Genomic DNA, 17,999 nt, shown 5'->3' with positions numbered 1-17,999 from the left:
TACTGGCATACGCTAAAGGATGCAGTGTTCCCTCGAGTTCTTTCATAAGCACCACCCCCAAGCTGTATTCGGAGGCATCAGTTCTTAAAACAAACTTTTTCAAGAAATCAGCGCTTTTAAGAATAGGCGATTCTGCAAGTGCCCGCTTCAACATGTTTATATGAAAAAACCTTGTGAGTATGACCTAAATTTAACATGTAGACGACCTTGCTTTTCTTTTCGACCACGAAAAAGGTTCTTTCCAATGCATAAGCAATTTGTTATGACTGGTAGACAGCAACGTCAGGGACCGATCTCCTACTTTCAATTGACGGAGTCTCTCCTTTCGGTCATATGTCGCTTTTGACTTTGTTGTGTTACGTCCAATAGCTGTTGAGCTAATTCAATTGTTTGCTCTAACCGACTCTGTAGCTCTAAGACGTAGCAATATGTCGTCTTCAGCTCCGGGCTGATTGTATCTCCCGTCCAGGTTTCTTTCAGAAGCGACAATGGACCTCGTAAGTGTCGTCCATAAATCAACTCCAAAAGGAGAAAAACCTATACTCGCCTGTGGTGCTTCGCGGTAGGCGAAGAGCACCGGAGCCAAGTATTCATTTCAAGATTGGGGTTTCTCTTCGCACATCTTTTTCAGCATTTGCCTGAGCGTAACGTAAAAGTTTTCGACCAGACCATTGCACATGGGGTGGTAGGGGTAGACAATATGTGCTTGATCGAGAGCAGCTCCGTTACCTCATTCATCAACTCCGAGGCAAAGCTCGTACCCTTCTCAGAGATAATCTCACTTGGTAGACCCACCATGGAGAAAATTCCGATTAGCCCCTCCGCTACTGTCTTCGAGGCAGTGGACGGTAGGTCGACGGCCTCTGGGTATCCAGTCGCAAAATCCACTAGGGTGAGTATGAACCGATCACCATTCTTAGAAGTGGGCGACTGCGGTCCAATGAGGTTGATAGCAGCTCGTTCGAAAGTTGTCTTAATGATGGGCATGCGCCCCAAAGGTGCTTTCTACTCCATTCCTTTAGGAATCGTCCTCTGGCACAGATCACACGAACGCACAAACCGCTTAACATCTGCTAAGACTCCCGGCCAATAAAAAGATTCTAGGACTCTGCCACTCGTACGCTTGACACCCTGGTGGCCTGCTATTGCGATATCATAAGCGAGACTGAGGATATTGTGACGCAACGTTCTGGGGACCACCACTTGGCGGAACTCTTTCCCGTTCGCGAGAAGGAATCTTCGGAAGAGAACTCCCTTGCTTAAAAAAAAACTGTAGGTGTTGCTTCCTTCTGTCACGTGAGTGTCGGCAATCCTTCCGCGGCAGATTTCTAATGACGTGTCTTTCAACTGTTCTCTTTCAAGGACGTTTTTTGTAACATCTTTAATCCCGAGGCTGGGTGTGGGATTTGGAGTAGTAGGAACATGGCTCTTCAATGCGGCGAGGATGTTCCTGCTCAGTGGCGAAATCTTTGCTGCTTCAGTCTCATCCCCACTTCTCCAATTTGGATCAAGGTCTAATACCTCCTTGGCTCCCTGAACGTTGCCAATAATTACGTCATAAAGTGGCTCGTCCATACACTTTCCGACAACCTCTGCAGTAAATATAGAGAAGCTATTCTAATGATTGTTTCTGGTAACTCCCTGCATGTTCCGTCTATTAGGACAACTTGGCGTTGTTTGCCCGTCGGGTGCTGAGGACCAACCAACTTTCTGCAGACGATAACGGTGTTGCAGCCAGTATCTCGTAACAGCTTAGCGGGTTGTCCGTTTAGTAGTCCATGTTCTACTGGCATGCGTCTCTGTGGTTGTTACTCCTTTTTATCGCACACCACACTCACGAGTGCTTCGTTGGTACGCTCCACACCGTGCGTTTCATCGTTATGCAAGTGACTTTCTTCACACTCGCGTCCTGTACTTCCAAATTCAGATACAATAAAGCATCAGAGCTGAGTTTTCCCGCCCTTCCGCTGAAAGCATGCTTTGGCATCGTCCGGATCTCTGGCAAGTTTGCCATACTAGGTGTCGCTGTTTTGGTCTGGACACGCAATCGGTCGCTCGGTGACCAACTCTGCCGCACAAGAAGCACCTAATTTTTGTTTTCTTGCCTGCTACCTGGCAGGTAATTTTTTCAATTATTATCACCTTGGCTATGGTCCTCCTTGAAGTGCGCCAGATTGTCTTGCCTGTGCGCTTCCATGAACTTATCCGCTGCTGCGGCCATCAAGGGAAGTGTATTGCAACTCCGCTTCTTGAGGAACACAGCGAACTTCAGATGACAGCCCTTGATGAACTGTTCGGTGATCACAAGGTCCCGCAGATCGCCGTACGTTTTGGGAGGAAGACCCACCTCCACCCAGCGATCGAATAATCCCTCTAGCCTCGCGGCGTACTGGCTGCCTGTCTCGCCGCTATTTGGAGCGCTTCCTCGGAATTTTTCACGATATCCTCGGTTGTAAAGCGAAACCGCTGCAAAAGTGCCATCTTTACTTTCTCATAATCTAAGAAGTCTTCCGGGGACATTCTTGCGAATACATTTAGGCCTCACCTACGAAGCAGAGGCTTAATGCAGTGACCCATTTTCCTCTTGGCCACTCCTGTCCCATTGCTAGAACCTCAAATCATTTTAGGTACGCATCCAAGTCATATCTTTGGTCGTCAAACGGCGGCATTATCTTATGGGGACTGAGATACTGTGACGCAGTAACTCCTTGGGGTCCTTCACAACCGCCCGCACCATGCCTGTCACTTGCCGACCCCTCGGCCTCAATCACCCTAAGCTTAAGCTGGAGCGTTATCTCCGTTCTTTCCTCCAGTTCCGCTCTCTGTCGGAGAGCTTCTCGTTCTTCCACTCTGTCCTCTCTTTGCCGAGCTCGTTCCTTATCAACCCATGTTCGTAATTCTGTTCCTGTGATGCCCAGCTTTTCACCCAGGGACAGTGGCGTCACAAGGGGGAGCGGGGGGGGGGGGGGGGGGGGGGGGGGCGATCGCCCTAAGTGACGCGCTCAGGGCGTGGCGCGACGGGCCACGAGAGCGGGTAGCGGGGGGGGGGGGGGGGGGGGAGGGGGGCGGGCGGGGGGGGGGGGGGGGGGCGGGCTGCCGCCGTGGGTGCCGCTGACCCTCGTGACGCCACTGCCCGGGACCATCAACTCCTTTAAATCGATAACTCATATGCTGCACCAAAAACCAGTCAGTGTCCTGTCGCGGACGCCAGTTATTGTCAGGTTCTTTATGGTAAAGAAAGGAAACTGAGAGGTCCGTGTGATTTTGATATCAAGAAATATATTTGCACGTAGTTGTTGTTCTTCTTTCCAAATCCACGTAAAGAAAAAAAAAAAACTTTTTAGCAAATAAATCAAAGAAAAGTGCGTACATCCAAAGTTTGACTTGCCGAGGTTGGCACTGGTTTACGCTCGTTTTAGGCGCCTCCCCGGTGGCAGACGCCGGTCTCGTTTGGCTCCAGCTGCTGGCGCACCGATGGTGACCAGTCAACCGGTTGTTGGGACGGCTTTGCTGGTTCGCTCTTGAGCCAGGCTTGCCGTTCTCACTCGACGGTGAGGACAGATCGGCAGACTTCTATGGATGATAGCTTCGCCGGTGCATTCCGGAGCCAAGCTTTTCCGAATCCGTCCACTCTCAGCCCTGAATCTCCTCCTTCTCCTCGACTATTTTCTCTTCCCCTTTCCCCGTTGGTATCCTCCGATTTTCTTCCTCTTTTTGTCGCCGTATTGATCGCATTATTACATACTGCAATCTATGTTGCCTTAGAACACAGCCGACGCTACACGCTGATGGGACCAATCAGATAGTGCCAAAGTGCACAATCGTGGGTTTTGTCATTTTTCTGTACGTGTTCTATCATTAATGCACCAACATAAACGAGAAGAGAAGTGTGACTTGTTTTTGACCCTGCTTGAATTTTCGCAATACCTCATAGCGTTGGCTGCGTCTGATCTTAAGCTGAAAGGAATTGTAGTTCTACTATTTTGTACAAAAAACACCTCGGTTTTACATTTTTTTATCATTGCTGCAGTGGCTATATTTTGAGCTTTTCATGAAAGCCCAACCCCCACATAGGGCCACACCAAACGTTTTTCGGCGTAGTTGGTCACTAACTTACCAACCTATAATTCTAAATGATATCTCGAAGAGAAAGGCTTCATTGTATAAAGATTCTCGGTACCACACTCTACGCACCAACTTGTGTCTCTAAGGTCACGCAGCTGAGGTGGAGCTGCTCTCAGCGTATACCCCACGCACAGAAGCTTTACTTTGCACGAATCTACTTCGTACGCAGGCGCAGTGTCGATCCATGGCGTGGGAAAACGCCTGCGGCCTTTGTTTGTAAACGGGGTGTTGACCTACCGACTATCTTTCGTGAACTTGCAAATGCAAACATAGCGGACGAACACGAAGGAATGAACAAGGACAATACAAGCAAGTATACGTGTATGAGCTTGACCTTTTTCCACTCCTTCGTGTTCGTCGTCTGTGTTTGCGCACTCACGTTTACTCAGCGCAATGAAACAACCAGCCCAAAAACGCACTCTTCCTAGACTATAAGTAGGCGCCTACACGAATACAAAAGTCGTAAAGTCACGGCGCACTATCTGCTCTTGGTTGAACGAGCCCTCTGAGAAAGACAGCGAACGCCGTGACGTCTCTCGCGGCCCTGCTTGATTTGCCACTCGGCTCATTCGGACAGCCGCGCTTGTACTTGAGCCGCTGTCCCATTGCTCTTACATCGTACAAGAGACACGGTGTCTGCTACAGACAGGATTACATAATTCTCTGCGGTCACGCCCCGAGCACGCTTGAAGCATGCTTGCTTCAAACATGTCTGCAAGAAGATTTATCACGAAAGCATTAACTATCCCATGGACCGGAACCGGCGGCGTCTGTAACCGCAAAAGCATGCGAAAAAAAATGCCGATTGTCCCATTGGCTGAGCGAAACGGCTCCTAGATAGCCATTGGCGGCCGCTTCACGAGAGCGCGCGCTCCGTCGCCGCTCTCGCGTCAGGCGTTGACGAATGGGAGGGGGGGTCTGCGGCCGCTTCTGCTCCTCTCGGCGCCGGGGAACATGGCGGCGCCTGAGGCATCTATGTCGTCGGCGGCCGCAACATCGGCGGTAGCGAAACGGAGCCATCCACACCAGTACACTGCACACGAACGAAGGAACCGGAAGAACAACATTCATGCTTTCGCATTGACAGCTCAAAAAATGTGCTTACTAAATGTCCTCGTATTTTTTTTTGTAGGACCAATTTGACACGAAGTCGTACAAGAAATAAACATGCCTTTGAAAGTGGCTGCAGGCATTTTTTGTATAATGTTCTTGCAGTGTGCACTGGACATGTCGAAATTAAAATATTTTTTTTATTACCTAACACGATTGAAGACGATACGTGGATGTTACCCTCAAAATTTAAAGCTTGAATAAACAGTACTTTTTAAGTAAAAAAAAAAAAAAGTTCCAAAAGCCAATTTTGAAGTTCCCGCGTGATCCGCGCAAATTCGGTTACGTCAAATATTGAGCCGTAATACGAGTCGAGTTTTTCTCACGCCTTCCTATCGTCACGACCCGAAATGGGTTCGCCCGCGTCCGCGACCAAACGTTCTTTTCCGTGCGTGACGCCTGTCCGACGGTGAGCAGCCCTTACAAAAATCTGTAGTTAAATTCTTTTGAATTTTTGTTGAAACTTTTCTGGAGTCGTATTGAATTTCGTTTTAAACTTTTTTGATGTTTTTTAGACTTTGTTTTGACAACTTATTTAACTCCTAGTTAAAATTGGCCATTTAAATGTTTTAGAATTCCTTCTTATATATATTCTTTTGAAGTCCTTCTTACATACATTCTTTTTAATTCCTTATTACATAAATTTTGTTGAATTCCTTTTGACACCAACCGCAGATTAACGATAAAAAAACAGTCATTTTTTCCAACATATTTTTGAATTTCGTTAGAAAATAGTGTCCTTTGGTACATACACATCCCACAAATGAGCAATGCAAACAAACACAAACACCATCAAAGACTCAACATGACTCAACATCAGAAGCACAGTCCTGTTGACAGCACCAGAGCCTTATATAGCCTACATATTGAAGGTAATGATTTGGCCGGTGACCACCTCAGCACTTACTAAGTTTCAAAGTCTCCGGTCTCCTTCTCGAAAGTCTGTCAAAGGGAAGAGAGTGTTTTGAAGTTCGTGGACTCTATCTCTTACAAAAAGCATTGGTACAACTAATAATAATTTCGTGAAGTCGCTAAAACAACCTCCACAAAAACGGCTCATAAAACAAATGTTATCGCTTCTCTGCATAGCACCACTCAGGACGAAGCCAGTCAAGGCGGTTGCTCCACTTTAAAATAGTTATTTTGCTCTTCTTTACTAGTTGAATAGGGTCAATAATGCCACGATAGTCATTTACAAAGTGAGAACGGCTGGGCGTGTTTTTCGAACGCCTGGCCCCCAGCACGCGCCCCTTGCCTTCCGTCGTGCTTTGACTACGCAGTGGAGCTCGAGGGGCGCGAGACGTCGAAGAGTTGTCAAGGATAGAAGGCTCGCGCTGGAGGCAGGAGAACGGAAGCTCCTCCCTACGGTTCTCAACTTGTCAGAGACTATTGAGAAACGTAGTGACTTTTGACATTTAGTCAAGATGTAGTATGTTCAATGAAAATTCAACAGAAAGTCTGTAGCTTTTCTTTTGACACTGGATACAGAAAGTCAACTGAATAATTTAAACACGAAGTAAACAGAACGTCTCCAGTATTTCTGATAACACTTTCAACAGGAAGTCAACAGAAAAAGATCCAATATAGAGTTAATAGAAAGTCAATAGCTTTTCATTGACTCCAGGCAGAAGAAAATCATAAAAAAAGTTTCAACACAAAATCAACAAACTTTCTGTTGACCATGTCAACAGGAATTCAGTTAAAAGAAAGTAATCAGAGTGAACAAGAAGTCAACATATTTTCAATAAAAAGTAAAAAATAAAAAAAAACATCCGTCATATTGGACACCGCACACGGCCGCAGACCAAATAAAATATTAAAAAAATGTCTCTTTTTATTATGTCTACTTTGTATTTTGTGTGTATCTCAATTGTGTGTGCTTAACCCAGTAGTCTTTCGAGCTGTTGGTTAGCACAAGAGAAAAATAAACATTGATTGATTGATAAAATAATATAAAGAAATAATGTCACTAAGTTTTCTTTTTTTTTTTTTAGAAAATAACCTACAAAAAACGTCATTACAACTTCCTTTTTAATTTTTTTATAAATAAGTCTACAAAACAAAATCTAATGTTTTTTCCTTTTGAATTTTTTTAGAAAATAACCTACAGAAAAACGTCTTTACAAGTTCTTTTTAATTTTTTTATAAATAAGTCTACAAAAAATCTATTTTTTTTCTTTTGAAAGTTTTTTGACAATAGTCAAAAGGAAGTGCGTTTATAAAGGAATTCAGTAGGATCGCGGAAAGTCAATAAGAAGCCTAAACAAAATTAAAAAGAATGTTGAGACCCGTTTTTCTAAGGGAGACTACGCTTCACTTTCGATTTTGAAGTTCTTTCAGATGTCGAAAATTCTGTTAAACGGTGTGAGGTCGAAGTGGACGTGCAGTGGACTTTTATGAGCGACGTGAGGGGCTACGTCGCGCCGGTTCTGCCTGAAAGCCTGCCCCGGCGGTGTCACCACCGAAACGGCGGCTCAGAGAGCAAAGCCAGTTGTTTTGACCGGTTGACGGTTTCTTTATCGAAGTCTTAGAAGTCATCGAGCACCTAGGAAAAAGAACTTCGTCCGACTCCCCGACTCCCCGACTCCCCGATCATCCACAGCGCTACATATACCGAGCGCCCGCATGTTTTCCGAGAGAGGATAAAAAGCCAGGTCTCTCAGGACTCCGATTTTCGGTATTTCAAAAAGAAGGACGTAGTGCCTTCGCAGTTGCATTAAAAAAAAAGTCTTACGAATGCCGTTATTAAACATAATAAGATCGTCGCTTAAAAAGCTACTAAATTTTATAGCGGATTACGTCACAAATGAAACGAAGCGAGGAGGAGAAAAGAGGAAGAGAAAAATGCCAAAATTAAAAATACGCGCGCGCGCGCGCGCGCGTTTGGACAGCTGTTGTCGCGTTGTGATGCATATTTGCGTATCTATGACTACAATTTGCATCGTTTAAGACAACATCAAGGAATTCGACCTTTGGGGTGTCAGTGCCCCTTTAAGATGAAACGAAGTATTAGCGGCGAGATCTTTTGGTGGCGCCTCCTATGGTTCCCCCTTGTGACGTCATTACCTTACAAACAACAAGTTCGATGGTGTTTGTAAATAGCATGGTGGACACTTGAAATTATTGCGCTCTCAAAGCAACACTGCCAACACCGTCAAAATTAAAGTTCTTTCATTCCTCTTATTTCCGTCGATGATAAATCCTTTTCTGACGTCTTAGTCAGCGTTCGGACAATCGTGGAAGGCCGACCACAGCGACGCTTTCGGTCACGCACTTCGCCAATAGATTGTCACCTCGAAATAATTTGCAGGGCCTTTTTCTTTTTTTCTTTTTTTTTACCGCAAAAGTAAGTTTTGCATTGCCGAGTCATTTGCCACCCAAATGTAACGCCAGCAGTCCGAAGCAGATGTCAAAGTTTCAAAACTATCCGTTATCTACTTGAAAAGTTAGAAGTGATATTCTAAAATTTTCAATGGGAAAGTAGCGGCGGGGAGCCCTCGAATGCAGGGCGCTGAGCGGCGCCAGTAACCAAGAAAAGGTCCCAGTTATGCGTTGAAGCTTTCAAAGAGTGCATCGTGTCTTTTGAATAAAATAACGATTCGTTTTGACAGTTTGGTATCTGCTTCGGGCCCTTAGCGCTACAATTTGGAGGAGGATGAGCGTTCAGTTATTTCTCGTTTTTTGTCATATAAAAAAATTTTTTTTAATGATTATGATGCAATTAAATGCAAAGGTGCAAGCGAGCTGGACACGAATGACGAAAATAATCCTTGGAGATTGGTAGATCTCAGTTGGTAGAGCGCTCCACTGGAAATGGAGGGGTCCCGGGTTCGATACCCGAATCAGGCAGATATTTTTCGGTCGCACACCAGACACCTAGCTGTGTTTGGAGATTTGTGCTTGTTCTTTGTCCCTCTTGTTCCCCTTCTCAAGAGATTATTTTCGTCATTCTTGTCCAGCTCGGTTGCACCTGTGAATTTAATTGCATTGTAATCATAACCTTAAGATGAGAGCTTCACCCTTGCTGGTGTTACACTGGTGGCAGCTGATAAAACCTGTTTGCTCTACTGACGTCTAAGCCCTGGTTAGCTCAGTTGGTAGAGCGCTCCCCTGGAAACGGTCCCGGGATGGATACCCGGACCAGGCGAATTTATTAGGTCGTGCACCAATCACCTAGATTTGTTTGGAGATTTCTCCATTAATTATTTTTGGTCAAAATATGTTTTTGTTTTATTTTTAAGGGGGGCTGTGGCAACGTCGTATACATGTAGACCAATCTCATCATATCTTCTTCTTGCTGCAGCTTTGTTTACTGGGCTACGAAAGAACTTCTGAGCGTGTGTAATGCTCTCCTCTGTGAAAGCGCATGGGTTCCCGGCCCATTGACTCTCCATCTTTGAGCTGGTTGATTAGCGGCGTAAATATGTATAGGTCTCGCTGATTATTTATTTATACTTTTTTGTTTTCCCGTATGCAGCGTCGCTGTCAGTGACCATTCACCCTCGGAACCAGAAGGCGGACGTGGGGAGGCCCGCAAGCTTCAACTGCAGCGTGACGGGCCATCCGGTCACCAGCGTGGAGTGGTACCACAACCAGAAGCCGCTGTCGAGGGGCTCCAGCCACTCGCCGTACAGCGTCACCATCCCGTCGGTGCGGCGAGAGGACCGGGGTGTCTACCAGTGCTACGCCTACAACGAGGAGGAGTCGGCACAAGCGGCCGCTGAACTCTCGCTGGCCGGTACGCAAAAACCTTCCGACGTTACGGCTCCTGACGACATGCCGAGTCGACGCCGCTGGCTGTGAAACAAAGGACGTTGGATGTACACCAGCGCACGGCCTGCACAAACGCTCAGTGCCACTGCCCAGACAGCTTTCATTAGCTTTTGTCTAAACATTAAATAGAAACTCGTGGTCTATTCTTAAGAACACGAGCCCGGACCGAATACGAGGCAGCACTATTGCCCAGGAAAGTCTGATTTCAAAAGAAACTATATCATTTTATTTCGCCACAGAAATACAGCAAGGTTTCAGCTTGACGGTTCCTCGGAGCACGAGAGTAAGAAGCTAAAAACTAAGAGAGGGATAGAAAGAGAGTGCATACTTCTGTAAGACACAAAATATTTCCCAGTAGTGAATGTTCTTCGACCTATTTGCATCACTTTACAGACGATCCTCCGATCCTCCGAGAAACCTTCACGGAACGCACGCTCTCCCCCGGTCCTTCCATTTCGCTCAAGTGCATCGCTGCGGGGAGGCCGCTCCCTCAGGTCACGTGGTCGCTGGACGGACTTCCGGTTCCGGAAAACGGTCGCTTCCGAATGGGTGACTACGTCACGAGTGACGGGAGCGTCGTGAGCTTCGTCAACATCTCGGCGGTGAGGGCCGAAGATGGCGGTCTGTACCGGTGCAGCGCCGGAAATGACGTCGGCGTCTCCGAGCACGCCGCCCGGGTCAACATTCACGGCCCGCCCTTCGTGCGGCGCATGGGCAACCTGTCCGTGGTGGCGGGAGAGGTGCTGAGCATCACCTGTCCCGTCGGAGGACATCCTATCGACTCCATCACCTGGGAAAGAGGTAAGATCTTCCTATTTTCTTTCAATTACTCGTTTGGTTACTTGTGCGCCAAGAAGCTAGGTCAAACATATTACGGCTTTCCTTGAAAATTGACGCCGTCTGGTCCATTGGTTGTCTGTCACACTTCTGAGGGTCAACCGGCGGAGTGGTCGCCTCACTAAAAATTGACGCCCTCTATGCTGTTTGGATTCGATAAAAAGGAATAATCACGAATTCGGAAGTACCAAGCGTCCATATACTACATTATTGTAATTATAATATTTTTGATTTGAGCTCGTAGTATATGACAGAATTTTGTGTTCTGACCCCGACGTAATGCTCCCGGTAGGTATTCATGAATATTAACAAAAATCAATATGAGTTGCGATTTACTCGACAAAGTAATAAAGGCCCTTTTTACCCATGAAACATTCCTTTCCGGCACACTTTCTTATTTAGGACAAAGTTATCACTCACTCTGAGTGATAAACTTTACGAATAGTAATGGTAAATTGAAGCTATTAGAACTGCGCAATAAAATATTTTTTGATACATTAGACATAATATAACCACAAAAATAAATTAGATGATTGTTTACAGTATAATTTTATTTTGCCTAACGCTAAGTTCCTCCAACTTTTTGGTGTAATCGGCTCACCGAGTGCTTAGAAAAGGTAAAGTAGATGTAAAATAAAAAACAATATATAAACCGCAAAAAAAAAAAGAAAAAAAATCTTTATTATATATTTTTTAGAACTTCTATAGTCACTTTTTTTTAGTGTTAAAACTACGAATATAATACTTGCATGAAAGTGATGTGATGATACTTTAGAAAAATCGCGTTTCATTAAATTCGAGCCCATAGGGTCTCAACCTAAATCTTACTTTTCTTATAGAGATCCTGATAGCCTGTAACGTAGAAAGAAAATTGTGGTTGATATAAGTAAAAATAACGTACTATTTCGTACTTGAAGCAAAACAAATAAGTTGCAACAAAGCCAAACATATTATTTAACGTTTTCTAATGTGTTCTTGTTATAGAGTAGACGCACGCGGAGCCAACAATTCGAAATTGGTGCTTAAGCAACGAATATGCGTTTATTTACTTTGTTTTACACTTCAATATGTAGTTGGTTTGTTTAGAAATAATGTGCAATGTACCGTGTCAATATACCGAGAAAAGTTTCCAGCCCAAATCAGAACATTCGGAAAAGTTTGACTTTTACAAAACCCAGCTCTGCTACTTGCAAAGGTTTTTCACGATGGTTGAAATATTATAATGTAGAGGCCAGCTTGTTGCAAAAAAGCAATGATTTATCAGATTTCAAAGTTAACTAACAAACGTGGTCTGATTTTTTATGTCGTTTCTATCCTTGAAAAACACTGGAACAAGGTCGGATCATAATTAAACGGAGAGCGTGTACGCCTGCTTCTTTGTCCCGACTAACGAAGCCGCGATGTCTCGCGTGTTTGACTATGGAGCGTCAACGGGGCACGCACTCTAATTCACCGAAACCCTTTTTAAAGGTCTTTTCTTTTTATTTTTTTTTCTAATCCGCGCATTATTTCTTCGCTTCGAAGCCTTGAGCAAACGGGTTCGTCGAGCTACTAAACCAACTTCCGTTTCCTCGTTGTTGTTATTTGAGTTTCCGCTCACATTTTGTTGTTCATATTTAAGTTACCGCTCGCAATTTGTGTTTTCATTTATCGTACATTGTTGCTTGTCTTTTCTTCTTAGCGGTGCGCGAGCTATCCTATCACGGTTTTACCAGGTGACTCGCTCAAGAGGTTTTCCCAGGAGAAAGCAGTAACATCGTTGGTGTTATCTTGTCGCACCAGGCGCGCAACTCGCTGCTGCAAATTGGCTCTACGCGTTCTGTTTTGTGGTAGCTTTATTACGCAGTCTATTCCGCGTTTGGTTTGTGTAGCGAGACCGAAATTGCAACCTCAAAGATTCTGCTAAAGAAAAAACAAATTCTAACGTGTGTAGTATGCGGTTTCTAAATGGACTTTTCCAGAAAAACGTGGAAGGTTTCGCCGCAATTCCGCATGGTACTGTGGGAAACAAAGGATCGGACTTTTAGTTTTTTTTAAATAACCGTTCATCTGGCTGGAAGATATGCGGTTTATAAAGCTCGAGTTTATACGCAACGCGACACGCGAGTCTGGCTTTCGTTCACGGCTGGGTTTAGGCCACTCCTGTAGTCTCGCTTTCTCGTGTGCCGAGATATGCCATCCGAGCTTTATTAAACCTCTCCGATGAGATTGAAGTTCTCCGGAGATAATTTAATTCCGATCGCAAATAACCTTGCGACTCCAGACGAGACGGGCTCTCCAAATTTACCGCTTTTGTGGCTTTCATCTGGAGGGTTTTGAAGAAGCTCGAGAATGTTTTTAAAAGGCTCGTTAAGCGGGTAAGCTGTATTGAAGGCAGAAGATAAATTGCATCATCATTTCTGAAGCCCTGGAGCAGGAGTTTCAATTACTCGCTTTATGGGTGCTACTCGCTTAGGTATGTAAGGATGTTCCTATCTTTTCATGAACGACATTAGCTGAGGTTTGTACTTACGGATTAGAAATTATAAACTGCACGAATAAATCTTAACTCTGAATGAGATACTGTCGTTACTGACAAAAAATTGCAGGGTGTGGCAGCTCCCGAGTAGCTCATTGTTGCTCCCAGCCAATTAGGTTGCGACATCAGCCGATTAGATCGCTTGAGTACGAATCACTTTCCGTAAGGCGTCAACCAGCGTGGCAAATCTAACGGTTTTCTCGCTAACTGTAGCGTGTTTTCTCAGTTATCGTGCGGGAGAAATAGGCGTTTTGCATGAGGCTGGATTTGTAGCGGTTTTCAAGTCACGTTAGCAGTGCCAGCGGGTAGATGGCGCTGTTGCCGTCGCGCAGCAGCGTCACCTTCTCGCTCTGCAACGGGACTGCCACTTCTTTTTTCTGCGGACCCAGAGTGCTCTCAAATATATTTTTAATATTAGAACATGGTTCTATGTCTGTGGTAAGTTAGCGTCAAGGGGTCGTCATTTTTGCATTTCCCCAACAAAAGCGTTGTCAGTCAGAGTAACGTCTGCGACGCCGTTGATGTGTTACAGTGAAAAGCATTGAAGCGTGCTCTTATTTGATTTGTACGTGAACGTATAAACGCGTTTTATGTGTCTGCCAGGTGAAATGGGCGAAGTGAAATATGCGCAAGAATTTCGAAAACACACGGGGCTATAGGAATTTAAACTCTGACGCTGGTTGCTGGAAGCTCCAAGCGACGTCACAATTCGTCAGATACCGCTACTGGAAAGAGAGAGGTTTTATCAAATTATGTGGATTGGGTAATAAAATATTTAATCTGATACCAGATATCGCACAAAGGGTCTGAAGAATAAAGGTGTCCGTCGGCAGGTATTGCAAAAAACAGACTAGGTAACACCTGGTAACAGTGAGGTTATGCAGCCGGCATCGTTGAGTGCATGGAAGCAATCTGAGCAAAACTACATAGCTCCCTTCTAAGCGTTACTTTATTTATTGTCCTGTTTTAGACTAATTATAGGAGTACATTGGGTTTCAAAGTCATTCATGCTCTGGGCCTGAAATATATAGATTTATAGCGGTCGTTCCGGATTTCTAATGCGAATTTTGTTCAGTTTTTATGTGGCAACTGTGGGGTTGCCAACTTATATCCAAACCCAAATTTAAAGCAGCACCTTTGTTTCCTCAGCTGTCATTGACTATGATGTGGATGCACCGCTATATTACAATAATATTCTTTGGATAAAAATGTTTAAATACTATCAATTTTGTCTTGGTGTTCTGGCCTACTCGCATTGTGGGTGAGATTGGGGATGGCCGGGGGAGGGGGGGGGGGGGGACGGAAGTGTCTATATAACCGAGATATGCATAAAGGTTTTTTTAAATGTATGCCGCAGAGGGTACTTGCTGAGAAATAAAGTCACCACAATAGCCGGCGATGCGACGTCGGTTCAAGCCAATCATTCTCGAGATCACCTGAGATATTATCGTAGAAAATCAAACCTCCTAGAAGAGGTCTCGCTTTGAAAAGTTTATGTGAATGCGTCGATCATCACACCGTTTGTCCATGCCAGAACGCGTCATACCACGACATCTGCCTGCTGCCCCTTTTGTCCCACCCAATCCGGGAGGTGGATCTGAAGCTCCTCCTTTGGAGGTTCACGGACCTTCAAGCTAGCCGTCGGCGCAGTCTCAGCCGGTTGTGCCTTCATCCTAACCGGCCGCCAGACTTTCAACGTTGGGCACATGGCCGCATTACCGTTCCCTTCTGGACTTTTTCCAGAAAACGGGAATGCACTGTCACCCTTCAATCTCTGCCGCGCCGCAAGTGGACCTAACTGATATATATATATATATTGCCATTTTTTTAATTAGTTAAGTTCCTTTGGCATCTCTTACATCGTGTAATCAGGTAGTAGACAAAAACGAATTGACAGCGACCTTCACTTCTAAGGTACTACCGAGTGTCCTAAATAGTTGTTAGGCTCTTTAAATCGACTGCGAAATTCGGTTTCTTAATCTATCGCGCTGCGATTATGTGCAGCATTGCCCAACGATGGTGCATTTTTTTTTTTTTTAGATTTGCAAAGAGCTAATTTATTTGAGGGAAAATTAAAGAAAGAAAAAGGCTTAGCTCCTATAGAAACTCAGCGAAGCCACCAGTCTTCAAACGATGCGGCGCCGTTTCGCAAGGGAGACAAGAAACGGCGCAAGCGGTCGCGACGCCAACTGCCGCCAACGAACGAGCAGACGGCGGCGAGAGCCGGCGTCATAAAGGAGTTGTAGTAAACCGTTTCCGCAGCCCGCTAAGCACCCGAATAGCGCTGAGTAATCCGCCTCAAGATTTCAACTATGCAGGCAAGGCTGGCAGCGTGCATGCGTAGCTGGGGCTTTTTTTTTTTTTTTTTTTTTTTACGGATATTGCCGCGGAGAAGAACGATCTGCTACAAATCCTTATTAGCAGATGATCGGTTCGACTCAAAAGCGGCGCGCGTTCCGCAAGCGGCGGCAGTCGAAGAACCAAAAGCAGGCGCGGTACCAAGGGTCTGCAAAGCAGACGACATAAGTACCGCAAAATGAGACCAGTCAAAATAACCCGAAGAACAATTTTTAATCGATTATATATGCATTCAATGTGTTTTATTAATAAAGATGATAAAAGAAAACATTGGCAACAGATATCAAAAATGTTCGCGCCGCTCTTGAGTAAAAACAAATCGTCTGGTAATGAATCCGGCTCTCGGCGCCGTATGCTCGTTCGTTGGCGGCAGTTGGCGCCGCTACCGCTTGCGCCATCTCTTGTCTCCCGTGCGAAACGGCGCCGTACGTTTTGAAGACCGGTGGCTTCGAGGCGTTTCCATAGGAGTTAGGCCTTTCTCTTTCTTTAATTTTCCTCAGTTAAGTTCGCTCTTTGCAAAGTTTACAGAAAAAAAAAGCACCATCTGTGGGCAGCGCTGCTCAAAATCGTACCGCGATAGGTTAAGAAACCGAATTTTGCGGTCGATTGTAAGGACCTTGGGCATTTGGAAAACCCGGCGTAAAGCATACTATTGTATTATTTAAGGAACGATCGTTCAATGCTCATAGAAGACATTAAACAGCCATTCCGGTAATGAAGAACCCATTTCTTTAATTTATCCGCTGAAATTCGCGCGGCAAATATATTGGTATATAGTTCACGTGAACATTAAATCATGTGACGTCAAATTCCCCTATCAATTTAGCTGGGAAATGTAGTGTTTTTCGGGTTTCATTAAAATGGTTTTCTCGATTTTTTTCGTGTACTGGCTGACACAGAGGGTCTGCGGCTCCCATACAACCACCGGCAGAAGGCTTTCCCCAACGGGACCCTCCTGGTGCAAGACGTGGAGAGGGCAACGGACGAGGGCCTCTACTCGTGCACGGCCAGGAACAAGGACGGATTGTCCGCCCAAAACAGCGTATCTGTCAGGGTTCTGGGTGAGTGGACATCAACGCGGCACGTCCGGTAGATGCTTTGAAATGGAGCTCCCGCGAAATATTAATACTCACTGATTTGCTTGACCTGACCTAACTTAACCTAACCAAAACTAGTAACCTAAAGTACAAGACACAATGCTTTTATTCGCGAAGTTGATAAAGTTAGCCGGGTGTACTGCTAACTTAGCTACGGAGCCAGCACGCAGGAACGGGTGGAGCAGAAGCAGGTGGTGTGAGAAAGCATGTGGAGAGGAGAGGGGTGGAAAGGGCAAGAAAGAGAGGAGCAGAAAGCGGTGGTGTTAGAAAGAGCGCACGCAACGAGGAGTCGAAAGGACAGGATTTGGTCTGAGAGGCTCAAAGGCTCTGCTGTTAACTCTAAAAACGTGCTAATTACAAATAGCACGAAGAGGTAAAAATAATGCGGCTTAAACTGAAACAACAAAAAAACGATAGTTTTTTTTTTATTGCCTGGGTTATTTGCTAGTTATAGACATGTGATCCAACGGCGAACGGGGGAAAATTCGAACGTCGGTATTGACATTACATTTTTTTTGCCTTATTTTTCAATTGCTCTTTTGAATAAAGCGACAATAAGTAGCATTCCGTAAAAATTAAGACTGAGTATTCCGTTAACGTGTTTAGTTTTGGGCAGCTAAAAAATCACTGAGGCGGTTTTTTGAGTTACCCGAATTTAAAAAAAAAGACTGTATAGAAACCTTCGTGTTTTGAAAACCGCGGACAAACGCTGTGTCGAGAGCCCAACCCGACGCTGCCCATCGAGCTAACGGTACGACACTTGTACTTCGTTACAACCCAGTCGCGATGGGCGCGCGCGATAAGCCATCGACCGCTCAGAATTACTCACGTCCCTATCGCTAAAGCCTACGCCCGTTCCAATTGGCAATGTGTGCTTGTTATCCGAGGCCCTCCAAAAAAACGTCGCACTGCGCTGCATGCAGTATTCATGGTGTGGTCACAGCGGCCTCCAGGGACAATAACGAGGGCGAGGGAATGCAGTTTATCCGCGGGACGACAGGAGATTTATGGAATTTATGCGGGCGGGTCCGGACGATAGCGATGCGGCAGACACCATCTGCCGGTATGGGGAGAGTATACGGCTGCATTACGTCGATGGGCCTCTTGCGTTAGACTCCTTCCGTGTTTGCCGTCGTTTCATTGCTGCGACTCGTTGACCGCGTTTTCGGAAAGTGTGTCTG

General features: G+C 45.3%; 1 protein-coding gene across 1 annotated transcript in view; it reads left to right on the top strand.

The window, feature by feature from the left end:
• The window catches only part of LOC8027799 (Down syndrome cell adhesion molecule-like protein 1 homolog), a 101,949-nt gene that overhangs the window by 24,646 nt on the left and 59,304 nt on the right, over positions 1 to 17,999 (top strand). The window contains exons 3-5 of the mRNA XM_040207633.1: positions 9,713 to 9,973; positions 10,402 to 10,809; positions 16,621 to 16,782. Coding sequence (XP_040063567.1) covers positions 9,713 to 9,973; positions 10,402 to 10,809; positions 16,621 to 16,782 — 831 coding nt within the window. The remainder of the gene's footprint in view (positions 1 to 9,712; positions 9,974 to 10,401; positions 10,810 to 16,620; positions 16,783 to 17,999) is intronic.

The sequence above is a fragment of the Ixodes scapularis genome, unplaced genomic scaffold (assembly GCF_016920785.2).
Source record: "Ixodes scapularis isolate PalLabHiFi unplaced genomic scaffold, ASM1692078v2 PGA_scaffold7__128_contigs__length_106722199, whole genome shotgun sequence".
NCBI classification, from domain to species: domain Eukaryota; kingdom Metazoa; phylum Arthropoda; class Arachnida; order Ixodida; family Ixodidae; genus Ixodes; species Ixodes scapularis.
The sequence above is the reverse complement of the archived record's forward strand: the minus strand, read 5'-3'. Positions and strand labels throughout refer to the sequence as shown.